Consider the following 25,377-nt stretch of genomic DNA (forward strand, 5'->3'; position numbering starts at 1 on the left):
CTGCCGCTGTGCCGGGGGCCGGCCCGGGAGGGCCGCCTGGCCCCCACCCCCAGCAGCACCGGCCAGGCGGGCGAGGGGTCTCCCAGGTGCCGCAGACAAGTGAGGGGTGGATTTGCCACTGATCGTGTTCGCGTTTCACTCTCACATTTTCGCTTTACTGTAAACTCTGCACACCGAGGGAAACCTAGCAGAGGGGCTAAGAATCAGCCATGGGGAGCGTGTCCCCACAGCGCCCTGGCGATGCGGCCACGTAGGCGAGGCGGCTCCTCGTGGCCTGCTGGGTGCCGAGGGGCCGCGGCTGCGTGCCCTGCTGGGAGCAGGGTTAGCGGCCGGGCGGGCAGTTCTGCGTGTGCTGACGGCTGAGACCGCAGACGCAGGCCACGGAGGGCAGGGCGTGGCCACCTGCACTCAGGACGGCCGGAGCTCTGGGTCGCTTAAGTGCTTCCAGCCAGACATGGCTCTGGGTTCCAGCTGGTTCCTGTGCTGGTGGCCCCGGGATGTGCAGCCGAGGGTCACACAGGCAGGCCCAGAGTGTGCAGAGGGGGGCAGGAGCGGGAGAACGCACCACGGCTCCCCCTACACGGCCAGGTCGGCCCACTGGTGGCCGGCAGCCAAGGCAGGCAGAACCCAGCCACAGTCTCGGTGCGTGGAACGATGGCGCGGTTTGGGATTTGAAATCGTGTTTGTTCTCTGGGGAAAACCACTGTGGGTGCCTGACGCCGTCCTTCCAGTGCTTCAGGGTCACGGTCACAGCAGTGGGTGCTCCTCCCTGAGAGGCGGGGGTAGCTGACACCTCCACGGTGGCCACGGCCTTGGCGATGCCGATGGGTCGGGTGCGGGGTGAGGCGGGGGACCCACAGCAAGCACGGCCCCCTGCCTTGATGTGGCTGTGGTTCAAGTCCCCTGGCCCCAGAGCTGACCCCTGCCCTGGAGGGGTGACACCCAGGCGTGGGGAGGGCCCCGGTGACAGCAAGGGGGCTGGGGCAGGCGGCAGGGGTCTGCGGGTCCGCATCCAGGCCCGCCCGTGGCTGGCGTCGGGGGTGGGGCCCTCTAGGACCAGCTGATGAGAAACTGCTTTCCCACGAACAGCGAGACGGGGACGTCCAGGATCTGGGAGGGCAGAGAAGTGAGCAGAGCTCCCCGCGGCCTGGGACGCAGGCGCAGCCGACGACGGCCAGCGGCTCGGGGCGGGGCTGAGCGCCCTCCCCCACCAAGGACAAAGCCCCCACCCTGAGCTCTTGCCTTGGTGTCAGGGCTGTAGGTGAAGTTGGAGACGGGGACGCCGTTGGAGAGGACCTGCTGGGGGGCCGTGGCCACGCCCAGGACCGTCACCTTCCTCAGCTGCAGGCTGGCCCCCTCGCCGGCCACGTGCTCCAGCTGGTTCCCCACGGTGTTCTGGCCCAGCAGACAGAGCAGGGGCAGCGTCAGCGGCTGGAGGGCCCAGCCCACTCCCCGTGCCCGTCCGGGTGGCCGCCCGCCCCCGGCACTCACGCTCCTGGCCAGGAAGGTGACGCTGGTGAAGTTCCCGCACTCCAGCACCCCCAGGCTCTCCCCGTCGTCCCAGAACAGCTCCCCGTGGGCCTCCCCGCTGGCGTTCAGGGCCACGGCCAGGGCCATGGGCTGCCGGCGGGACTCCGTGGTGGTGAGCCCGGGGCCCTGGAAGAGGGGTGGACACGTCACCGTCCCAGTGCTGCCCGGGGCCTGCAGGGCCAGGGGACACCGGGCTGGGACAGCCTACGGCCAAGTGGGCTATACGCCCACGGTCACTACTCTGGCCAAGGCCGGATGGGCCCCAGCCCCTCGCTCTCCAAGGGCAGCCCCCCTCCACGAGGGCCCGGGTACCTGTAGGGGGACGATGTACCCAGCCCGCAGGTGGAGGTTGATGGTGTCCAGGGGGGCCGGCAGCGTCACCCACTGCCCCTCACTGTGGATGGGAGGGCTGGGGGCAGCCAGGGGCAGGGGCGGGAGGCTGCCGAGGGCCTCGATGGGCACCTGCGGGGAGAGGCCGCGTCAGGGGAGGCCCGGGCAGCACCAGGCCCCACGCTGTCTTCCTTGGCCACTGTAGGGGCCTGGCCACTGGGTGGGGACAGAGCCCAAGAGGCCTGGGGCGGGGGTCAGAACACCCGGCTGCCTCAGCCGTCTGGGGCTCCGGCAGGTAACCGTGCGCACCTCGCGTTCTCCGTCTGGGGAGTGGTGGCTCTGAGCTGAGAATGCCCAGGGCACCCGGGCAGGGGCCTGCACGGGGCCAGGACTCAGCACGAGGTCTCCTCACCTCCCGGGTTGCAGGGTCCCCGCGGCTTACCGTGTGCAGGGGGTACCACGTGCCCGAAGGAAAGTAGCCGGTCACGTTCACCTGCCCGGCCTGAAGCACTGGGGTGATGAGCAGGGCCGCCCCCCACAGCAGCTGCCGGTCCACCGTCCAGGTGCGCGGGTCCTCGGGGAACCTGCAGACGGGAGGGGCAGGGGCCTGCGGCCAGGGCTGGGCAGGAGGAGGGCACAGAGCCAGGAGTGACCCCAGGCCAGGACGCAGCTGGGGGGGGGGGGGGCTTGGCTGACTGCTGTTCTAGTTTCATGTTAAAAGCAGTCACTTATCTGAAAGGCAGAGACAAGTGTTCCCTCGGCTGGGTCACTCCCCCGACGGCTGCAGTGGCGGGGTGGCCCACACCCACGGCAGGGGCCCAGGTACTTGGGCCATCTGCTGCTGCTTTCCCAGGTCAGCTCGGAGCCGGGCCACAGGCAGGCAGCCGGGACTGGAAGCGGCACCCTGACTGGGATGCCAGCCTCGGGAGCGGTGGCCTAACCCGCGGTGCACCGGCGCCTCTGGCGAGCACAGGAAAGCCTCACCGTGGGCGAGTCCCTGTGCCTCCCCCGGGCGACCCCGGCACCGCGGGCAGACTCCCGCCTGTGGGGGGGGCGGACTTTGAGCCGGTTCCCGCTCCTGTATCGGGCACAGCTCTGGGCCAGACTTCTCCACAGACACGTTTATGGCCTGTTACACCTCAGAGATGCCTGCAGGCCAGAATCCTGTTTCTAAAGTTAACGCAGGGGCCGGCGCTCTGGCCTCGCGGGTAAAGCTGCCACCTGCAGAGCCAGCATCTCATATGGGCGCTGGTTCGAGTCCCGAGTGCTCCACTTCCGATCCAGCTCCCTGCTATGGCCTGGGAAAGCAGTGGAAGATGGCCCCAATTCCTGGGCCCCTGCACCTGTGTGGGAGACCCGATGAAGCTCCTGGCTCCTGGCTTCAGATTGGTCCAGCCCCAGCCATTGCAGCCATCCCAGGAATGAACCCGTGGATGGATCTGTCTCTCCCTCTCCTTCTATAACTCTGACTTTCGAATAAGTAAGAAAATCTTAAAAAAAAAAAAAAAAAAAAAAAGGTAAAGGAGGCCTGAGGACAGGACTGACCCAGCAGGGTGTGCACACGGCACAGGAATCTCGGAGGCAGAGGTTCTGGGTGGAGAAGCACCCAAGGCCGCCCGGGCTCCGTGGCAGGGCACTGAGGCCTCGGAGCCGAGGGGAAGCAAGGAAACGGGGCTGGCGATGTGGCGCAGTGGGCTAAGCCTGTAGCGCCAGCATCCCCTACGGGCTCCGGTTCGAGCCCCGGCTGTTCCATGTCTGGTCCAGCTCCCTACTTGTTGTCCAGGGGGGAGCTGCTTCCTGCAGGAGCCTCCTCATCTGGGCGTGGGGGCCTGGTCCACACCTCCAAGGCCAGCCCCTCGCTGCGGTCTGGGGTCACGGGGAGGGCTAGGTGTCCTCACACTGGGGGCCCTATCACATGACAGGAGGTCCTGGGCGTGGGGGCCCGGTCCACACCTCCAAGGCCAGCCCTTCGCTGCAGTCTGGGGTCACGGGGAGGGCCGGTCTCCCCACACTGGGGGCCCTATCACATGACATACGAGGTCCTGGGCGTGGGGGCCTGGTCCACACCTCCAAGGCCAGCCCCAGGCTGCGGTCTGGGGTCACGGGGAGGGCCGGTCTCCCCACACTGGGGGCCCTATCACATGACATAGGAGGTCCTGGGGGGAGGGGCCTGGTCCACACCTCCAAGGCCAGCCCCTCGCTGCAGTCTGGGGTACGTGGGAGGGCCGAGTCCCCCCGCATGGCCACTGCTGGAGTCCTGCTGGCCGACCCCTCCCCGGGGCCCCGGCACTCACTCCAGGAAGAGGGGCCGGGCCACGGTGTCCCCTCGGACGTGGGCCTTGTGGAAGAGCGTGTAGAGGTGCGGCAGCAGCGCGTAGCGCAGGCCCAGGGCCTTCCTCATGGCCTGCTGTGCGGCCTCACTGAACCTGTAGGGCTCCTGGGGCTGGGCGGGAGGGGCACAGTGGGGCCCGGGCTCCGCCTCGAGGGTCCGGGCCCCCCGCCCCGGGCGCCCCTGCCTACCTGGCTGTGCAAGTCGTTGTGGTTGCGCATGAAGGGGTAGAAGGCGCCCAGCTGGGTCCAGCGCACACACAGCTCCTCTGAGCTGTCGCCCAGGAAGCCACAGACGTCCGCCCCCACCAGGGGCACCCCCAGCAGGTTGAACTGCAGGACTTCTGGGGGGGGCACAGGCCGGGCCTCAGGCTGCGCCCCCTCCCTGCCGTCGGAGGCACAGTGGCCTTGGACAGTCCGGCCCCTGCACCTGACCGCTCCCAGCTCCTGGGTGCTGGGCTCCGACCCCCAGCCCGAGGGCGGCCTTGCCGGGACACGGGGTCTCCACGGTGCCGTCACACAAGACGGGGTCACCCACCCAACAGGAAACGGCCCCAAGGAGGCATGGACACAGCCAGAGGTCTCAGGGACGTGGCGCCCGCCCGGGACGTCAGGCCAGTGCCGACAGGGCAGCAGGGAGGGTCTCAGGGGGAGCCTGGCGTGGTGTCCCAGGACGCCCCTCCCTGAGCCATCCCCGCTCCAGAGCTCTCTGGCCCTGGCCTGGGCCTGCGGCCTCAAAGCTCTGAGGACAAACATCAGGTTCTCGTGGGCAGACAGGGCAGGCCCCGGGCGGGCCGTGGGGGCGCCCTGTGCAGATGGCGGATGCGGGGGGGGGGGGGGGGGGCGTGGTCAGAGGGCTTCCTAGGCAGTGGCCAAACTGGAGACAGGAAGGCTCCGAAGAGCGCACACGCGTGTGCGGAGCGGCATGGGGCTGACACGTGAGCAATGGCACCGGCTGACACGCGTGAGCAGTGACATGGGCTGACACGCGTGATACAGCAGCACACAGGTGTAGGGGCAGCACTGCCCCCACCCCAACAGCATCCTGGAGTGGGCTGGGCAGAGAACTCAGCTCTGGGCAAACCCCTCCCCAGGGGCCACACCCCTGCCCCGCTCCCTCCTCGCCCCTCCCCAGGGGCCGCACCCCTGCCCCGCTCCCTCCTCGTCCCTCCCCAGGGGCCGCACCCCTGCCCCGCTCCCTCCTCGCCCCTCCCCAGGGGCCGCACCCCTGCCCCGCTCCCTCCTCGCCCCTCCCCAGGGGCCGCACCCCTGCCCGCTCCCTCCTCACCCCTCCCCAGGGGCCGCACCCCTGCCCTGCTCCCTCCTCGCCCCTCCCCAAGGGGCCACACCCCTGCCCCACTCCCTCCTCGCCTCGCAGGCCCTCACCTGGCACGGAGGAGGAGAGATGCTCCCAGGTGCTCCACACGTCCCCTGTCCAGTGGCCAGCATATCGGCCGTGGCCAGAGAAGGTCGAACGGGAAATGACGAATGGGCGTGTCCCCCGAGCCTTCACCAGGGCCCTGGGCAGAGCAGGGGACGCGAGAGGGAGCTGTGGGGAGCCCCGCCACCCCCAGGAGGGCACGGCGAGGCCGCGTCTGCTGGCCAGTGGCACAGGCCCCCCTAGGCCAGTGCTGAGGGTCCTGCCGCTGAGCGCCAGGCAGCGGCGGGGGTGGGGGTGGGGCCTCTTTTGTCCCCACATGGGCCCTGGCCCCTCCCCGGCGCCCTGAGGTGGGACAGGCTGGTGGGGGCCGCACCTGTGGGAGGCGATGGCTTCGGTCAGGCCGTACAGGTTGTGCAGGTTGTAGTGCGTGGACAGGAACTGGTGGCTGGAGGCACAGATGGTGGCTGCCTGGAGGGCCCCGCCCGCCACTCCTGGAAGAGGGGTGGGTTTCCATGGCGCTCCCCCACCTCAGGACGTATGCACCTCCATGCTCCAAGACAGGCCCGGCAGGGGGCCGAGACTGCCCGTGGGAGAGCCCCAGGCGTCACGCCCACCCCCTCAACCGCTCCCCCAGCTGCCCCAGGCCCCACACCCCCTCTTCCACAAGGGCTGGCCCTCGGCGGCGTCTCACGTGGCTGCCGCCTCCCCGGGGCCCTCCGCCCCCTCCCAGCGGCTGCGCCGCCCTCCGCCCTCTTTCAGAGATGAGGGGAGGCCCCGCCGCCGCGGCCTGTGCCCACCTGGCAGGTACGGCGGCTTCTCCAGGGTGTTGTTGGGACAGCCGTACTCGGAGCCCCTGACGAAGTTGGACGGCTCGTTCATGTCCTGCGAGAGAGGCCCAGCTGCAGGGGAGCGGCCTGGCCCCAGGGGCCAGGGCACCGCCCGCCGCGGGGCCCAACTTACGATCCACATGCCGTCGAAGGGCACCTGGGCGTGGAACTCGGCCACCATGTCCTGCCACCAGTCGAGGGTCTCGGGGTTGGTGAAGTCAGGGAAGGCGGAAGGTCCCGGCCACACCTAGGGGACGGAAGTCGCAGGAGGAGACCCCAACCCGCACGGAGCCTGCGCTGCAGCCCAGCCGCCCTCAGGGACAGCCTCACGCTCGCTCAGCGTCCTGGCTGGCAAACTCGGGCCTGGGGGCAGTGAGCAGGTCTCTCCTCACAGGGGCCCAGGGCCGAGGGGCCTCAGACGGGGAGAGCTAGGGAGCCCCCGCACACCGAGCTGGGGTGAGGGGGCCCTGAGCCTGACAGCGCGGGGAGGGGCTGCGGGCACCGCTCAGCCTGGAATCCAGGCTCCGTATCTGCACCCTGGGGTCTTCCCCAGCCCCTCCTCAGCTGGCGACCCCTTCTTCCCCGTCCTGGGCACTGCCTGGATCCCGGCATCTGGAAACCAGGGGCCCCTGCGGTGGGGGCACAGGGCAGGCCCAGCCGGGCTCTACATTGCTGTGCTGGGCTTAGGCAGCCTTCCTGGTCGGGACCCACCATCCCCTGGGGCCGGGCCTGGTGGGAATCCCCCTCGTGCTGAACAAGCCGCCGGCTCCCCGAGGCCAGGGCCCTGCTCCGTGCCGCCCGCCCGCAGGCCCCGCCCTACCTTCCCTATCAGCGGCTGCCCCGTCTCGTTGGTGATAAAGACCCCTCTCCGCAGGCCCTCATCGTAGGGTCGGTAGCTCCCGGGGGGGGCCGAGCTGCTGATGGCAGGGTCCTGGGGAGAGAGGCCCTCAGGAGGCAACACAGCCCGGGACAGCGGGAGCCCGGAGGCCTGGTGCGTGCCGTGTGCCCGTGTGGAGCGCAGGGCGGTGGAGGGCGTCCCGTGTTCTCTGGGGACCGCCTCCTCCGCGGCCGCGCTCATTTTAGAAGCGTGAGAAAGACCAGGGCTGCGGGAGCCCGCGCGGCTCTGGGTGGTCCCTCAGCCGCCAGGACGGACACTGGCAAGGCCTGCACAGCACCTGCCTCCAGGCAGCCACGGCCTCCGCGGGTGGGGGGCTGTTAGGTCTCCCAGCCCTCCCTCCCCACCTGCTCCCGGCAGGCCGGCCAGCACAGAGCCCGGGAGACCAACCCTCTGGCTGTGGGGCCTGGGGCACAGGGTCTTTGCTGCGCCTCGCAGGGTCCTGCCCCAGTCACGCAGCCTCCAGAGTGGGCAGAGCTGGCCTGGGGAGAGGCGGGGCCGGGAGCCCCTCCTCCAAGGCAGCGCAGGAACCCCAACCCAGACCCGGGGCTGACAGGTGCCTGTGCAGTGAGCGTGGCCGGCCGCCCCCTCCCCGGCCAGCTCACCACAATCATCACGTAGCGCCGGCCGCCCTGGTGCAGCTGGTGCACCATGGCCGGGAAGTCGGCGAAGCCGTCCCTGTTGAAGGTGAAGTCTCTCCGGGAGTCCATGTAGTCCAGGTCATTCCACTGCACGTCCTGCGGCCGCAGACGGAAGCCCCTGCTGGGCCCAGGCCGGTGGTCGTGCAGCCCCGCCTCCCCGCCCGGCCCACCTCACTCACCAGGGGGAAGTGGGCCCGGGTCATGTTCTCCACCACCTGGCGGGTGATGGCCGTGGACGAGTAGCCCCAGCGGCACAGGTGGAAACCCAGGCCCCAGTAGGGCGGCATGAACGGGTACCCTGAGAGCCAACGGCGGCTGGTGAGGGGGTGGGGGAGGCAGGGAGGCTGGGGGCGGGCCACGGTGGGGGGGCGCAGGCTTTACCCACGACGTCCAGGTACTGCTGCACCACACTCTTGGGCTCGGGGCCCAGGAACACATACAGGTCCAGGATCCCGCCCGTCGATCGCCAAGTGAGGGCGGGGCTCGGCTGCAGGACCACATCTGGGGGGAGCAGTCCTGGGCTCAGGGACCTCGGACCCCAGAGACAGGTCAGAGGGAGGCTCTGCCCCTAGGGAGCCGGGGCAGCGTGGTGGGGCGGCCAACAGGGCCTCACTTGCCACAGAATGGCAGCCCTCCCCCGCTGAGGACAGAGGGTGGAGCTGGGAGGGGTCAGGCACCTGACCCAAACAGGGAAGTGAGGCCTGACCCCGAGCCCACGTCCCCAGGCCCATGTCCCCGAGCCTACGTCTGTCCATGGCCCAGGCTCTCAGGCCGACGCTCCCAGGCCCACGTCCATGACCCACGTCCCCAGGCCCTCTTCCCCGGACCCATATCCCCACCTGAGCCCACGTTCATTCCCGGCCCACATCCGTCCCCGCCCACGCACCCAGGCCCACGTCCCAGCCCACGCCTCCAGGCCCACGACCCGAGCCCACCTCCTTCCCGACGCGCACACCCAAGCCCAGCTCCCAGTCCCACGTCCGTCCCCGCCCACGCTCCCAGGCCCACGTCCCAGCCCACGCCTCCAGGCCCACGACCCGAGCCCACCTCCTTCCCGACGCGCACACCCAAGCCCAGCTCCCAGTCCCACGTCCGTCCCCGCCCACGCTCCCAGGCCCACGTCCCAGCCTACGCCTCCAGGCCCACGACCCGAGCCCACCTCCTTCCCGACGCGCACACGCAAGCCCAGCTCCCAGGCCACGTCCGTCCCCGCCCACGCTCCCAGGCCCACGTCCCAGCCCACGACCCGAGCCCACCTCCTTCCCGACGCGCACACCCAAGCCCAGCTCCCAGTCCACGTCCGTCCCCGCCCATGTCCCCGGTGGGGGCGGCTCACCCATGGCGTTGCTGTTAAGCAAGAACACCCCGTGGGCCGTGCCGCCGTCCTCCAGCGCCAGGTAGAAAGGGTGCGACCCGTACAGGTTGACGTTGGGCTGGGACGGGGCGGGGACCTCAGCTCCCACAGCCCGGGCTCCTCGCCCCACCCACCACCCCGGGGCTCACGGGGAGCACCGGAGCCCAGACTGGGCGTCCCCGCCCCGTTACCGTGGGGGGCACGTCCCGGTTCCAGAGGGTGACCCTGGCCCAGTCGGCGGTGAGCATGAGCGGGCTGAGGTGCTCGCCCAGCCCGGTGAGCAGCCGCGAGGGCAGCGCCGTGGACAGCTGCAGATACTGGTCGGCGAAGAACAGCGGCGCCACGCTCGTGTTCAGCCTGCAGGGACCCGGGTGCTGAGTGGGGGAGGAGGCCGGGGGCAGGGCCTCGGGCCCCACGTGGACCCTCCCACAGAGGACGGGCAATGGCCTGGCCAGCTGGGTGGCCCCGGGACAGGCAGCCGCGCAAGGCCCAGCTGCCTCGCATCCGGAACCCTGCTCCCAGAGCCGCCGCCGAGGGCGTGTTCGGGCGGGCGTGTCACCCAGGTGGGCCCCCGAGGCTGCCCTCCAGGGACCAGCCGGATCCGGGTCAGAGCAGAAGTGTGGGCAGGGCTGCACCAGACCCTTCTGGTCCAGAACCTATGGCCTGGGCACCTCCTGCGAGGGCCGCAGTCCTCCCAGACCCGGCCTCATCGCGCCCAGCCGGGGTCCGCGGGTCTCTGTCAGTGTGACAGGTGGCACTGTGAGAGAGCCAACCCCCGCCCAGAGGACAGCGTCCTGCGACCCACGAGGCCGCCGCGGGTCACCACCGGGATCCACGCCTTCCCGAACCTCCTCCAGCCTCTGCTCAGAGGTCAGCTTCCCGAGAGGCCATCCTGCCTCTCTGCCACAGGCACCCCAACCCAACACAGCGGCTCCTCCAGTTTCTCAGGGTCCGGCACGGCCTGGTTTCCCGCCTGCCCGGACAGCGCCACCCCAAGACCCCACAATCGGCACAAAGAACAAACGAACGAGAGAAATGCAGGACAGGGTTGTCGGGGTTAACCGCTAGGAGACAAGCAGGGGCCAGCCCGGGGGCGCCCGGTGGAAAGTGCCTGTAGCCCCCACGTAGGCCCGGGGGGGTCGGGGTCTCAGCAGCACCGTGTGGCCCTGCCTAACCTGCGCTCTGGGGAGGAGGGGACAGTGTCCCCGCCTGGGCTGCTTTGGCAGGAGCGCTGGCTGGCTCCCTCCCTGGGTAACACCTCGCCCAGGCTGCCCGGGTTTGGGCCGGCTCACGGGCCATGGTGTCAGGAGCGTGGCTGGGCCAAGACTCCAGCCAAGGGCCAAGGACAGCAGTGATGTCACGGACAGGCAAGGTCACCCCTCCACACCAGCAGTGAGGGATGGCAGGGAGCCCGGTATGGGCACAGGGCCACAGGTGACGCTAGACAGTGGGCCACCCTGGGCACTGTGGGGCCTGGGCACCCCAGCCTCCCTGAGGGACCTCGGAGACCCATGCGGGTCAGAGGAGCGCCACGGCAGGAGCGGCAGAGCAGAGCCGGGACCTTCCAGGAGGCTCTGGCCCCGAGGGCTGGCCCTGCCCCGGCCCGCCCAGGAGGGGACCTGGGGACCAGGCACTCACAGCACCCGGCCGTCCAGCTTCCGGCGCACAATCACCCCGAAGGGCTCCTCCGAGAAGGCCACGCTGTAGAGGGGGGACGGCGCCCGGCTGTGCACGCGTGGCGTCTCCAGCGGCACCTCGTAGCGCCTGTCCGCGGGGTCTTTGATCTGGAAGAGAGTGGCACAGACGCCCCGTGTGGGCGTGGGGCCAGGCGGGGCCCAGAGTGTCCTGTGTCCCGTGTGGGCTCGGCACTCTGGTCAACGCCCTGAGCCAGGACCACGGCTGTGCTGAGGTCTAACACAGAGCAGCGGCCGCCAGCGCCGGCGTGAGCACAGCTGTGTCCCCGCGGCCGCCTGGGCCTCCCCAGAGCTCAGAGTCACCCACCTCCTCTGCTCACCGCATGGCCCTCCCCCGCCAGCCAGGGCCAGCAGACACAGCAGCACACTGGGCGAGGGACTGCTGTTACCAGGCACGTCCACACAGGGCCACCGGCAGGCACGTGGGGCCCGGCCTTGTGTCTGCGACTCATGCCACGGACGACAGGCCGTGAGCCCCTCCTACCACGATCACCCAGCGTGGACAGGCCGTGAGCCCCTCCCACCACGCTCACCCAGAGTGGACAGGCCGTGAGCCCCTCCCACCACGCTCACCCAGAGTGGGCAGGCCGTGAGCCCCTCCCACCTCGCTCACCCAGCGTGGACAGGCCGTGAGCCCCTCCCACCACACTCACCCAGAGCGGACAGGCCGTGAGCCCCTCCCACCACACTCACCCAGAGTGGGCAGGCCGTGAGCCCCTCCCACCTCGCTCACCCAGCGTGGACAGGCCGTGAGCCCCTCCCACCTCGCTCACCCAGAGCGGACAGGCCGTGAGCCCCTCCCACCTCGCTCACCCAGAGCGGACAGGCCGTGAGCCCCTCCCACCACGCTCACCCAGAGTGGGCAGGCCGTGAGCCCCTCCCACCACACTCACCCAGAGTGGGCAGGCCGTGAGCCCCTCCCACCTCGCTCACCCAGAGTGGGCTGGCCCTGTCCCCTCCCACCTCGCTCACCCAGAGTGGACAGGCCATGAGCCCCTCCCACCACACGCAGTGGACAGGCCGTGAGCCCCTCCCACCTCGCTCACCCAGAGTGGGCAGGCCGTGAGCCCCTCCCACCACGCTCACCCAGAGCGGACAGGCCGTGAGCCCCTCCCACCACACACAGTGGACAGGTCTCCGTGAGAACCTGCTTTGTGCCACAAACCACACTGAGGCCCTTTGGCAGTTACTGGCTGGCACCCCCCCCCCAGAACACTCCCCCTGGGCTCCTCTAGGACCTGAGGGTCACTTTCCGGGGGAGGCCTGGCACCCTGGGGCCTGCCTCCCAGCGCCCTGGCCCTGCTCCGAGGGCACCCCCTGTGAGGGCACAGCACAGTGCAGCAGCGACCGGATGGCCGGGGTGCCTGTGTCCCCGCCCCCCGCCCCGTCCTCTCCCCGCCCCCCGGCCTGGCTGGTGCCACTCGGGCCTGGGTCTCTGCGCACCGTGAAGTGCAGGCGGCTGTCGGTCTCCATCAGCACGTCCAGCCGCAGGGTCAGGATGTCCTTGGGGAAGAAGGTGGGGGTGGCACGCGTCAGGGTGGCTGTGTAGCCCATCTCGGAGGGGCTCAGGTCCTGCATCCTGTAACTGGGGTAGCTGGGTGGGAAGTAGCACCAGGGCTGCCCGATACGTGGACCCTGTGGCCTCCGCCTCGTGGGCGCATAGCAGCAGCCGCGGGCCTCGCACTGCTCCTGTGTGATGGCTCTGTCCGGGGCACAGTCGAAGCGGCTGTTGGGGGGGACATCGCACTGTGTGGGTGTGGCCCCAGGACGGCCAGGGCGCTCCTGCGCAGGCCAGGGCAGCGGCCGGCTGGTGTCCCCCGGGCCTCGGAAGATGCCACCCAGCTCCCGGGGGACCAGTGGGAAGGCACAGAGCAGACTGTGGCCCAGGAAGGCCGCCGTAGCCAAGGCGACGAGCACACAGACCCCCAGCAGGGGGCGGGAGCAGGGCGGCCACCTCCCGTCCATGGCCGGGCAGCGCGGGCGGCTCCGGGGGGCCTGCGGAGAGAAGGAGCCACAGTCAGCCGAGAGCTGGGATGCTCACGTGGTTTCCGGACAGTAATCGCGGCTGGCACGGGCAGGGCGGGCAGCAGACCAGCCTGGGAGGGGAGGGAGGCCAGGGCATGGAGAGAAGCAGCCCTAATGGGGGGCTCTGGGACGCCCCACACCGAGCAGTCTCACAGATGGACCGCCTAGAAGCCCACCGGTGGGCGCAGCGCGAGGGAGTGGCAGGTGCAACGGCAGGGGTTAAGCCCCACTCCGACGGTGGCCGAGGGCACCCGGGGTCCCCGCCCCAGTTCTGGCCCCTTCCCAGCGACTCCCCCACCCAGGCACCGCGGTGAGGGCCTGGGGCTCTGCACCCACAGCCACGCTCCGGGACGGCACTGCCAAACAGACTGAGGCCCCGACTCGACAGCCTCGCAGCTCGGAGCACAGCCTGCCCAGCCTGCCCAGGCGGCACAGGGGGCACAGGCGGCACAGGGGGCACGTTAGGCAGGAAGTCAGGAATGAGCTTATGCGTGTGTGACATAAAGGCCTAAAGAGAAGACGTCTGTGTCCAGCATCTGCATCTGCATCTCAGTCATCCTGACAGTGTTCCAGGGGCAGCCCGGCCTTCACATCCTGCCCTGCCCCCTTCTACCTGACAACCTGCCAGGTGGGGGCCCCGCCCTTCTGCCTGACAAATCTCCCACAATCTCCCAGGTGCGGCCCAGTATCTGCATCTCAAACACCCTGCTCCAGATCCCCATTCTCTAGGGGGCCCTGCTCACCCTTCCTCTGAACCCAGGATGGCGCCAGCTAGGCTTCCCCCTGTCTGATACCTTCAGGGGAAAACTGATAGAAGTTTTTCTATTTACATCCAAAAAGCCCTTTTCTTCCAAGAGGAGCAGAGGTGGGGAAGCAAGACCCATCTCCTTAAACCCCCCACCCTACCCCGGCCTCAACCGGACTGCGCGCTCAGCCCTCTGCCCCTCTGCTGAGCCGCCCGCCTGCCTGCCCAGGTGTGATCTCTCCACTCAACCATGTAACCTCGCTCCTCCCCCCAGTCCGAGCGACTGGTCTCTCTCTCCCAGGTCCTGTCTGGAGAGGGGCCCATCCGTCCTTACGGATGTCCCTTCCCTAATAAACTTCGCTACTTCTACTTTCCACTACTCTGTCTCACGCCTGAATTCTTTCTTGCGCGAAGACAAGAACCCTGCAATTTCTCCGCTAACAGGCGGACACGGGGGCTCTAGGCCAGCAGGTGCCCCAGGAAACCCCAGGTCCTGAGAGAACACGGAGCGTGCTCAGACGGCACGACCCTGCTGGCGCTGTTCACCCCTGCACCACAGGAAGAACGCAGGGCGGCTGGCCCAGCACCTGCCTGTGGGCAGTGGCCCAGGGCCCCCGGGGGAACAAATCCACAGTCACAAGTCCCTCCCAGCCGCCGCCGATCCGGGCGCTGGGGGCAGGTCACAGGCCAGGCAGAGGTGAGGGACTGCGGCAGGCAACCCCCCGACGGCTGTGGGCTGGTGCAGGTGCAGGGGCCACGGGCCAGCGGGAGCCCTCAGGGCGGAGCCTCCTGCACCCCACCCAGGTGCCTTCCGGGCATCCTGTGCCTGTTCTGGCCCCAGCACCTGGAGTCAGTGCAGGCTCAAGGCTCAGCCCCCACCGCAGACACCATCACAAGTCCCCACCCACCCCCACCCCCTGTGCCACCTGTACTTCCGCCCCCGCCGCGTCAATCCTCTGCAAGGCTCCGGGACCAGCCAGAGGGAGGAGGTGCAGGGGCGAGACGCGCGGGGGGCAGAGCGCCCAAGCCCCGGCCGGCACCACCAGCCCACCCTGTGGCCTGGGGGTGCCCCTGGGTTCCACTACACTTCCTGTTGCAGTACTGGCCGCCGCTTCCGGCCGGGGGGGAGGGGCTCAACAAGCCCTCCCTGGTCACTTCCTGGTGGCGGCTCCGCCCCTCTCCTGGGTTCAAGTCTTCTGGGAGCTGAGTGCCAAAACCAGGGACAGAGAGGACAGAGCCCGCAGCCCGGTGGCCGCCCCCGGCTCAGCCAGCTGTGGCCGGAAAGCGAAGACTCCGGGCAGCCAGCAGTGACCCAGCATCCCGCGGGGCGCCGGTTCCAGCCCCGGCTGCTCCACTTCCCATCCAGCTCCCTGCTGTGGCCGGGCAGGCAGTGGACGGTGGCCCACGTCCCGGGGCCCCTGCACCTGCGTGGGGGACCCGGAGGAGGCTCCTGGCTCCGACCGGCCGGTGCGGCCACCTGGGGAGGGGCCAGCGTGGAGGCCCCCTCTCCCCTGGTAACTTCAGACGAGGGCACGGGTCAGACGACACAGACGCGGCCTGCTGCGCTCTGCACTCTCACCTGCTCCCGGGCCACACTGCACGCGGTGATGCAGGCACAGGGGGCTGTGTACACGTGTGTACACGTGTGTGTACACGTGGGTGAGACCAGGGCACAGTGACTCAGGCATACATGGGGCTGTGTACATGTGTGTGCATGTGTGTGTACGTGTGTGTGAGACCAGGGCACAGTGACTCAGGCACACGTGGGGCTGTGTACATGCGTGTGTACATGTGTGTGACCAGGGCAGCACTCAGGCACAGTGTACAGGGGCTGTGAACACATATGTGTCTGAGAGCCCAGGGCACAGTGACTCAGGCACACACGGGGGCTGTGTACACGTGTGTACGTGTGTGTACATGTGTATGAGACCAGGGCCACAGTGACTCAGGCACACATGCTGGGCTGTGTACATGTGTATGTGTGTACACATGTGTGTGAGACCAGGGCACAGCGACTCAGCTGCATACCATGGGGCTGTGTACACGTGTGTGTACAGATGTGTGCATGACCATGGCTACAGTGACTTAGCCGTACACTGCGGGGCTGTGTACGTGTGTGCACACATGTGCACGCATGGCCATGGCTACAGTGCCTCGGCTACACACCGTGGGGCTGTGTACACGTGTATACCCGTGCGTGGTGTGACCAGGGCAGCAGTGACTCAGGCACACACAGGGCTGTGTACACGTGTGTACGTGTGTGTACATGTGTATGAGACCAGGGCCACAGTGACTCAGGCACACATGCTGGGCTGTGTACACGTGTATACCCGTGCGTGGTGTGACCAGGGCAGCACTGACTCAGGCACACACAGGGCTGTGTACACGTGTGTGTGTGACCATGGCCACAGAGACTCGGCCGCGCACGCGGGCTGTGTCCATGGAGCGGGCAGGTGGCCAGCAGACACCCGGTTCACAGCAGGGCGCTGGGGCCCGCGGGCTCCACTTCCTGCTGCAGCTGTAGGGTCCTCGCCCCCGTGGCCGCTCCAGAGACGGCTGAGCTGGCCTCGCTCCGAGACCCAGCAGCTCGGGGCCGGGGCCGGGGCCGGCAGAGGGTCAGGAGCATGGGCTGGGGTCGGGCAGAGGGGCCAGGGGCCGGCAGAGGGCCGGGGCCGGACAGAGGGTTGGGGTCAGGGGCAGGGCCAGGGCCGGCAGAGGGGTCAGGGGTCAGGGACCGGGCAGAGGGGTCAGGGTCAGGGGTCAGGGGTCGGGGCCCGGGCCCGGGCAGCTCAGGGTCCACCTCTGCGCTTCGCGTCAGAGCGAGCGGTCAGGAGGTCAGCGCCAGAGTACGCGGGCAAGAGGATTCCAACCCGCTCTGGGCCGAGGCGTCCGTGCCCCCTGCAGGACGCGGGCCCCGGACGGTGGGGGTCGCAGGGGTCACTGCCCGCACTGCCACCCGCGGGCGCCCTCCGCCACCACCCGCCCGGCTCCGGCTCCAGGTCGCTTAACTCCAACGACCAGGGCGTCGCCGACCTCCCCAGCGACCCTCGCAGGCGCAAGCCCCCTCACCTCCGCGCACGCGCAGCAGCGCTCCCACGGCGGGCGGCGCCGGTCACGTGGCACGGCCGCCCGCGCAGGCGCGCTGGGAGCGGGTGCGCGCTCTGCGCCCCCTGGCGGCGGCGGCGGCGGCGCTCCGCGGTGTGCGGCTCCGCGGCTCCGAATCCGACCGAGCTGGGCGAGGGGCGCCCGGGCCGGGGGCGGCGTCCGAGAGGCAGAGGGAGCGGCGACGCCGGCGGGGACCCGACGCTTCCGAGGCCCGCCGCTGGCCTGCGCGGGCTCCGGGCCGCGGCCTCCAACAGGACGCCGCAAATCCGTGCGGCCGGCGGCGGCGGCGGCGGCGGCGTGAAGTGTCGTAAAACAACGAGCGGTCGCGGGACCGCGCTGATGTCCGAGGGCCAGGGAGCGGCGTCCGCGGCGGGCACTGGGCAGAGGGGACCGGGCGTTGGCTTCCGGGCAGTGGTCAGCGGGCCGAGGGCAGCGGGTACCGGGCAGCAGGAAGCGGGCACCGGGTTCCGGGCAGCGGGCACTGGGCTCCAGGCAGTGGGCAGCAGGGACCAGACAGTGGGCACCGGGTTCCGGGCAGCAGGAAGCGAGTACCGGGCTCCAGGCAGTGGGCAGCGGGTACCGGGCAGCGGGCTGTGGGGACCGGACAGTGGACACCGGGTTCCGGGCAGTGGGCAGCTGGTTCCGGGCAGCTGGAAGTGGGCCCTTGGCTCCAGGCAGTGGGCACAGGGCAGCGGGCTGTGGGGACCGGACAGTGGACACCGGGTTCCGGGCAGTGGGCAGCGGGTTCCGGGCAGCTGGAAGTGGGCCCTCGGCTCCAGGCAGTGGGCACAGGGCAGTGGGCAGCGGGCTGTGGGGACCGGACAGTGGGCAGCGGGCCGCGGGCTGCGGGTTCCGGGTACTGGGCACTGGCAGCAGGCGATTAAGCTCCGCCACACACACAGCCGGGCTCCCCCTGCGGTTTCTGTCTGGCTACAGTAAAGACGCCCCACGCCCCCTCGAGAGAGCCGCGTTTTTATTCCTTGCGGGGAGTCGGGGAGGAGGCTGTTTTGGGGCCGTTCCCCTGTGTGTGGACAAGCCGCTGGGCGGGGTCTCCCGGGTCTCCCCCTCCCCCTCCCCCTCGGCCCACCCGGGAGGCGGTCGTGGCCTTCACCCCGGGGTCCCCGGTCAGCCCGGGCTCTGCGCCCAGGGAGGAGGGGCCCCGAGCACGGGGGCACGCTGGGCCCTCCTGGGGTGGGCACCTCCCCCGTCTGCTGTTGGAGGACACGGGCAGTGGTGGTGTCCAGGGTTTATCCAAGCCCCTGGTTCCCACTGGTGGGCCCGGCCACTCCTAGGAGCGCCCCACGGACCGGAGCTGGCCATCCACCTTCTCGCTGACCCTGTGCAGGGCCTCCTGGAACTGCGGGAACTCGGACTGCACGTGGGCCAGGACGGTGGCCAGCAGGGCCAGCCGGTCGTGCAGGCGCTTGCGCTCCGCCTGCAGGGCCGGCTTGGAGCGGAACAGGAACGCGTACCTGCCATCCCTCACCGCCTGGAGGTGCTTCAGGCGCGTCTGCAGGGTCACGATGTCCCCCAGGTTCTGGGCAGGGCGAGAGGCCCGCGTCAGCCCAGGCCACTGCCCGCCGCCCCCTCAGACCCGGCCCAGGGAACCCCGAAGCAGAGCCACCGGGGGACGGCAGAGGACGTGGCTTCCCCAAGTCCAAGGAGATGCTTGGGCCCTCCGCCCCCCGGGCCCAGGGCCGGGCGCGTCTTGGCCTCAGCTGTCCCCGCCTTCCACTCACCCCACATCCCGGCCCGCCCGGCACCCCCACCCCCACCTCAGGAGGAGTTGCGGAATCCCGCGTCCCCCTCCCCTGCTCCCGCACCCCCTCGTCCCTGCCTGAGCTGGCTCCCTCCTGGCCACCTCCAGGTCCAGACTCAACACTGTCCCCTCCGCGTGGCCGTCCCAGACCCCTCTCAGCCCACCCTGACGTCCCGAGCGCCTCTTTTCTCCAAGGTGTCCGTCTCGCGATCTCAGACCCCCAGCCCCGCCCCGTCTGGGAGGTGGCTTGTCTTCCCCGCTCCACGCTGGGGCCCCCAGAGCAGTGCCCAGCCCATGGGAGCCACGGGAGTGGGAGTGGCCGGCGCTGCCGACCTGGCCTGGGCTTCACCAGATCCGGCCGGGGGCAGGGCACGGGGCGTGGCTGCGAGGGGCTCGTCCCGCCCCCAGGGCGACCCCGCCGGCTCACCTGTTTCTTGAGGGCCGTGAGCCCCTCCAGGTCGGCCTCCAGGGTGTCCAGTTCCGCCTGCATCCCGGACAGCTGCGCCTGCTTCTCCAGGAGGGAGCCGCTCACCAGCTTCTGGGCTGCTTCCAGCTCCAGGATGGTGCCGGCGCACTCCTCGGAGGCCTGGGGCACAGGACGGTGCTGGGGCCCTCGGCCAGCGCGCAGAGGGGCGCGTGTGGGGCCGAGAGCCGGGAGTCGGGGCGTGCCTGGGCCGGCGGCGGATGGCGTCCAGGGGCTGGCCGAGGGGAAGACCCTGGGAGGAGCTGCCGGCCAGGGTGGGCGTGGCTCCTGGGTGGCTGGGGGCCCTGGCGGGGGCTGGGGTGAGCACCCGGGGCAGCGTCGGGACAGGAGCAGAGGAAGGCGTGGCACGCGGCCACTCCTGGCTGGCCGTCCCCTCCGCGGCGCCGCTCCACCGGCCCGCACAGGTTGGGCACACACGAGCCGCGCCTACCTTGTGCGTGTCCTTGATCTTGCGGCGCAGCTCGGCCTGCTGGTGGTGGAAGTCGGTGCGGGTGAGCACCTTCGCGCCCCTCCTGCCCTGCCCCGCGGCCTGCGTGTCGATGGCCTCCCTGCGGGCCACGGCCAGCTCCATGGCGTGGATCATCTCCTCCTGCTGCTTCAGCAGCTGCCCGTGCCGGACCTGGGGGCGGGGGGCACGGGGCTGGGGCTGTGGGGGCGGGGGCGGGGCATGGGGCGGGGGCGGGGCCCTCCCTCCTCCCCTCCCTCCCTCCCTCCCGCCATGCCGTGCCCGCGCCGCCCACCGCACTGGCTGGGACCGGGAGCGCCTAGCACACGGGCTGTGGGCGCTGAGGCAGCCCTGAGCAGACACGAGCTCAGGTCGGGGATCCGGCTGGTGTGGGTGTGGCCTGTGTGTGTGATGTGTGCATGTGTGTGAGCACCTGTGCAGTATGTGTGCACGTGTGTGGTGTGTGCTTTGCATGATGTATGGGTGCATTTGCGTGTTGTGGGTTGTGTGTGTGTGCGTGTGCTGTGTGGTTTGCATGGTGTAAGGGTGCATGTGTGGTGTGTGCATGTGTGTGTGGTGTGTTGTGGGTTGTGTGGGTTGTGTGCATGTGTATGCACACGGGTGTGGTGTGTACCTGTGTTTTGTATATATGTGTGGTGTGTACATGTGTGGTGTGTGCTGTGTAGTTTGTGTGCATGGTGTAGGGGCACATGTGTGTGGTGCATACACATATGAAGTGTGTGTATGTTCCATGTGGTTTGCACGTGTGTGGTGCATGTGTGTGGTGTGTACACGTGTGTAGCGTGTCCCATGAGTTTGTGTACATGGTATATGGATATGTGTGTGGTGTGTACATGTGTGTAGTGTTCCCATGTGGTTTGTGTGCACGTGTATGGTGCATGTGTGTGGTGTGTACACGTGTGTAGTGTGTATGTGTGTCCCATGTGGTTTGTGTGCGTGTGTATGGTGCATGTGTGTGGTATCTGTGTGGTGAGCTCGACGGAGCCGGGATGACTACGCTGCAGCCTTGGAGGTGACACTGGGGACAGCCGGGTGGAGGCCCCCCGAGGGGCACACGGGAACCGAGCAGTGCTGACTGTGCCTGCGTGGCACATCTCGCTTGTCGGTCACTGCCGTGGACTCCCGGGGAAAGCCAGTGGCCAGCTCTGAGAGGGTCCAGGGTCCAGAGTTTACTCGCTGACCCGAGTCGCTCTCGGGAGTGGACAAGGAGCAAGCAGGACATGCGGCTGTGGTGGCGCCGTGTGGCGCCCGGTGCAGGTGTCAGCTTGGGCCCAGGTGTCACCTGGGCATGTGGGTGTGCACGCGCGTGTGTGTGCGTGTGCACGCGTGTGTGCCAGGGTTCCCGGGGAGATGGCGGCTGCAGCCGGGCGCTGCTCTCTCCGACCTCGCAGGAGACAGCAAGAGGGCAGCGAAGGGGGCGTGGCTGGGGGCCACGAGCGTCCTCTGCCCCTCCCAGGCTGTGGGCAGCATGCGCCCCTGCTCTGCTTAGGAGCTGCTGGGTCTGGAGGACCCCTGCCCTGCCGGAGGACCCCTGCCCGGCCTCGCTGAGTGGGGCGGTGCCTTTCTCAGCTCACGGCTGCCGCTCTGATCCCCGGCCCTGCACCTTCCGTGTGATGGCACCGTGGTTTGGCTGCCAGCCACGTGCGGCCAGAGAGGGCAGGGCCGCATGTGCCAAGCCTTTCGGGGTGCGGGGCTTCCCTCGCCCTCTGAAGGGATGCCCAGGTCAGGGGTCCCGGTCAGCGCGGTCAGGCAGCGGCAGGGCGGAGCCATCGGAGGGCGGGGCCAGCAGTGGCTCGTCGGCGGGGAGGGGCCAGCGGCAGGGCAGGGGGTTAGCGGCGAGGCGGGGCCAGAGGGGCGGGATGAAGTGGTGGGGCGGGGCCAGAGGGGCGGGCCAGCGGCCATCCGGCTTGGGGAGCAGTTGGAGCTGCCCTGTCCCTGTCCCGCCGTCCTCGCTGTGCGGCACGGACGCGGCTGCACAGGCCCTGACCGGAGCCCTGGGCCGCGCCCGGGCGCGCGCCCTCACCTTCATGCGGTGGATCTCGGCCTTCATGGCGCGGATCTCCGTCTGGCCGGTCTCCGAGTCCACCGAGGCGCGCATCTCCCTGGCCAGCTGGATTTTCTTCTCCCAGAGCATGATCTGGTGTCTTCCGGGCCAGGAGAGACAGCGTCAGGGCAGGAGAACCGGAGCTTCCCCGCGAGGCCACCGCCGGCAATGCCCCCCCCGACGTGGGCACCCGTTCGAGCCCCCGCGGGGGCGTCTGCACCCGTGTGGGAGACCCAGAGGAAGCTCCCGGCTCCTGGCTTCAGCCTGGCCCGGCCCTGCTGCTGCAGCCATCTGGGGAGTGAGCCAGTGGAGGGAAGAGCTATCTCTCTCTCTCCCTCTCCTCTCTACCTTTCAAATCAATCAATCAATCAATCAATCAAGATTTAAAACAAAAGACCTCTGCAGGTCGGCCGGGCCAGGGGCTCAGGCAGGGGCTCATAGCGTTGACCCCGATGACCCCGACTCCCACCGGGAAAATCTCCCAGCCCTCGACCCAGACGAGCCTCTGGCCTGTGGCCCGGCGGGGAGGGGCTGGGGTAGGTGTAAGCATGGGACTGTGGGAGCCGGCGTGCGGAGTGTCACCCCCGGGGTTGAGTTGAAAAGAATGAGAAGCTGGAACAGACCCACAGCCTAAAGGCTATTAGAATGCTACCGAGGCCGGCGCCGCGGCTCACTAGGCCAATCCTCCGCCTTGCGGTGCCAGCACACTGGGTTCTAGTCCCGGTCGGGGCGCCGGATTCTGTCCCGGTTGCCCCTCTTCCAGGCCAGCTCTCTGCTGTGGCCAGGGAGTGCAGTGGAGGACGGCCCAGGTGCTTGGGCCCTGCACCCCATGGGAGACCAGGAGAAGCACCTGGCTCCTGGTTTCGCATCAGCGCGATGCGCCGGCCGCAGCGCGCAGGCCGCGGCGGCCATTGGAGGGTGAACCAACGGCAAAGGAAGACCTTTCTCTCTGTCTCTCTCACTGTCCACTCTGCCTGTCAAAAAAAAAAATGCCACCTAGACACGGGCCACTGAGACATGGGCCACCCAGACACGGCCCACCCAGACACGGGCCACCCAGACACGGGCCACTGAGACCCACCCCCTGTGGGGAGCAACTCGGACTAGACTAAGTTACTGGAATTAAGACTTATTCTATGCATCTGCTCTCCCACAATATGGCGCTGAGAGAAAGAGACCAAACAACCTCTACGCAGCTGCCTCATCAGTTTGACAAGCTGCAGGAGCTGATCCTGCTCCTGATTGGAGGAGAGCAGCGTGCTCGGCGTGTGGGTAGCAGAGTTGGGATTGGTGGAAGAGGACTATAAAGGAGAGAGACAACATGCATGGGGAACACCTGAGGGGACATCTGGATAACATCTGAGCAGCCCCCGAGAGAGCCGGCCGGCGGTGTGCCGCTCCCCCGCGGAAGTGGGGAATGTGGCCAGGGGGAACTGCCCTTCCACGGAGGTGGAAGGGACGGTAGCCAACCCGGGAGGAACCAGCAGCAAACCCGGGGAGGGCCGAGCAGACGAAAGAACAGCGCAGGGTCCTGTGTCGTTCCTCCGCAAAGAGGGGGAGCGACAGCCCCCCACCAGCAAGGGTCCTGGACAGCTTTGGGCACAGAGTCCCTCAGTGGCCCCCTCGCCATCACGGAGCATGCATGCCGTGCACACCCAGAGCCCTCGTCTCGGGAACAGGGATGCCCGAGCACGGGCACAGGCCAGGGCCAGGGCCACCAAAGTGCCCGCTGCTTCCGAGGGGTCAGCACAGCCCCACTGCCGTCAGAACACAAGAGGAGGAGACAGGTGCACAGGCGGCCCCCGCACTGCCCCCTCTGCACACGTGCTCAGCGCAGGAATGACACCACGGCAAGCCCCTGGGCATGGCGGGGGCCGGGGCCGGCACTCCCAGGCGGTCCCCCCACAGTGCGCCCCCCGCCCGGGACCCACTCTGCCTCCACCAGGTCTCTCAGGACGGCCGCCTTCTCCTCGGCCAGCTGGCTCAGCTTCTCCTGCAGCTGGATGGTCTCGCGCTCGGAGGCCTGTGGGCGGGGCGGGCAGGCACGGGATGAGTGCTACGTGTGGCCGTGGCCGTGGCAGGGCGGGCTGCGGGTGGGTGGGGGAGGGCAGGCACCAGGACGAGTGCCACATGTGGCCGTGGCCGTGGCGGGGTGGGCTGTGGGTGTGTAGGGGGCAGGCAGGCACGGGGACGAGTGCCACGTGCGGCCATGGTGGGGCGGGGCAGGCTGCGGGTGGGCGGGGCGGGCAGGCACGTGCGGCCATGGTGGGGCGGGCAGGCACGGGATGAGTGCTACGTGTGGCCGTGGCTGTGACAGGGCGGGCTGTGGATGGGTGGGGCGGGCAGGCACGGGGACGAGTGCCACGTGTGGCCGTGGCGGGCGGGGCGGGCGGCGCCTGACCTTCAGCTCGCGCACGAACTCGTTCTCGGCCACCAGGTTGCTGTGCTGCAGCTGCTCCGAGCTGCTGCGGCTCCTGCTGGCCAGCATGTTGAGCTTCTTCAGGTCGTTGTCCAGGTCCCTCATGTGGCGCTCGACCGCCTTCTGCTCTCTCTTCTCCTGCTCGATCTTGCCTGGGCGGGGGACAGGCACGCGGACGTGGGCAGGGCGGCCGGGGCTAAGTTCCCACAGCCAGTTCTTAGGGGCCCTGAAAGGACCCCGTGGGGCACAGGCGGCAGGCGTGGGTGGGGCGTGGGGAGGGTCTCCCGGCCACGCTCAGAGACAGCAGGAAGTGACGTGGGTGGTGTGGCTATGGAGCTGGGGGGGGCACAGGTGCTCTTAAGCAATTGGATGACATCGGCTGCCCGTGCCCTGGGCAGGGTCTCTACCCGGCGGCCCCCGCCCGCCTCACTGCGATGCTGGTCAGCCGGCTCTGGCTCTGCACCTGCTCGGCCCACGGCTCCTCGTGGGTCCTCCGTGCTCCTACTCCCCCCGCCGCCCCCCACCCGGGGGACTCACTCTCGACACGCAGCTTCTTCTGCTGCAGGATGTGCATCTCCTTCTTGAGCGCGTCCAGCGAGCCCAGCTGCTCCTCGTGCTCCTGCGCCGCCCGCACCATCTCCTGCTGCAGCCGCAGCCACGCGCCCTGCGCCTCCACCGCCTGCACGCTGTGCTCCTCCAGCAGCTTCGTCAGCCGCTTGATCTCCAGCTCCAGGGGCCCCACCTCTTCCCCCTGGAAGGAATCGCCAGCAACGCGCACCTAAGCCCCCGGCCGGGCTGGGACTCAGAGCCCGGGGTCCCTGGCCGGGGGTCCCTGGTCTGCTGCCTCGTGGAGGGAGGGCCTTTGCTGCCCGACGGCCATCTGGCTTTGCAGCTCGGACAGCAGGACAGGGGTCACGGGCTCCTCGGCTTACAGGTGCCTCAGGAAGGGGGGACACCGCGCCCCCACCTCCAGCCCACTCCACTTAGGCCCGAAGTCAATCCAGCCCCCTGCCCACGCTTGCCACGCTGCACCAGGACAAGAATGCTCTACGCCAGGTGGAGCTGCCACGGAACACAAATCCCAGAGGCCGTGGAGGTCTCCGTGGACACAGCCAGGTCCACTCCGTCACCTGCCGCCCGAGCACAGCGGGGCCGTGGTGACAGAGGCCATGGGTCTCGCGGTCCCTCTCAGAGCAGCATGGTGATGCCCTGCTCGGAGCACTGCCCATGGTCCTCTTGCTTGTCACAGGGGCAGGGGAGGGATGACCGCTCAGCCTGAGAGTTGTAAGGGGCCTCTGCTCCTGGCAGGGACAAGGATCACCCAGCAGCAACCCTAAGCCCACCAGCTCT

The 25,377-nt window shown here is 69.1% G+C and overlaps 2 protein-coding genes across 6 annotated transcripts in view; both read right to left on the reverse strand.

The window, feature by feature from the left end:
- Nucleotides 1-133: 133 nt before the first annotated feature.
- On the reverse strand, nt 134-17,776 carry GAA (alpha glucosidase). Of its 3 annotated transcripts, none has more exons than XR_011383259.1 (20): nt 16,820-17,221; nt 12,424-12,975; nt 10,925-11,070; nt 9,478-9,643; nt 9,269-9,365; nt 8,314-8,433; nt 8,112-8,230; nt 7,897-8,028; nt 7,217-7,327; nt 6,530-6,643; nt 6,367-6,451; nt 5,943-6,060; nt 5,575-5,708; nt 4,381-4,532; nt 4,155-4,303; nt 2,303-2,479; nt 1,843-1,992; nt 1,492-1,656; nt 1,243-1,395; nt 134-1,110 (listed from the first exon to the last, which is right to left on the reverse strand). XR_011383259.1 is itself a non-coding variant. In XM_051830486.2 (20 exons), the coding sequence occupies exons 2-20, from the start codon at nt 12,943-12,945 to the stop codon at nt 1,051-1,053; spliced, it is 2,835 nt and encodes a 944-aa protein (XP_051686446.2). In that variant the 5' UTR covers nt 12,946-12,975; nt 16,820-17,776; the 3' UTR covers nt 134-1,050. The 3 variants fall into 3 exon arrangements, 2 of the variants coding, with proteins under 2 accessions (XP_051686446.2, XP_051686447.2); XM_051830486.2 differs by having other exon boundaries at nt 2,303-2,444; nt 16,820-17,776; XM_051830487.2 differs by lacking the exon at nt 16,820-17,221 and adding an exon at nt 14,677-14,967 and having other exon boundaries at nt 2,303-2,444.
- Nucleotides 17,777-17,806: 30 nt separating this feature from the next.
- Nucleotides 17,807-25,377, reverse strand: part of CCDC40 (coiled-coil domain 40 molecular ruler complex subunit) — a 30,833-nt gene continuing 23,262 nt past the window's right edge. For all 3 annotated transcript variants that reach the window (XM_051830482.2, XM_051830483.2, XM_051830484.2), the window contains 7 exons: nt 24,565-24,778; nt 24,010-24,179; nt 23,540-23,631; nt 21,588-21,708; nt 19,529-19,717; nt 19,042-19,200; nt 17,807-18,392 (listed from right to left, as the gene is read on the reverse strand). In XM_051830482.2, coding sequence (XP_051686442.2) covers nt 18,144-18,392; nt 19,042-19,200; nt 19,529-19,717; nt 21,588-21,708; nt 23,540-23,631; nt 24,010-24,179; nt 24,565-24,778 — 1,194 coding nt within the window. In that variant the 3' untranslated portion in view covers nt 17,807-18,143. The remainder of the gene's footprint in view (nt 18,393-19,041; nt 19,201-19,528; nt 19,718-21,587; nt 21,709-23,539; nt 23,632-24,009; nt 24,180-24,564; nt 24,779-25,377) is intronic.

The sequence above is a fragment of the Oryctolagus cuniculus genome, chromosome 17 (genome assembly GCF_964237555.1).
Source record: "Oryctolagus cuniculus chromosome 17, mOryCun1.1, whole genome shotgun sequence".
Classification (NCBI taxonomy): domain Eukaryota; kingdom Metazoa; phylum Chordata; class Mammalia; order Lagomorpha; family Leporidae; genus Oryctolagus; species Oryctolagus cuniculus.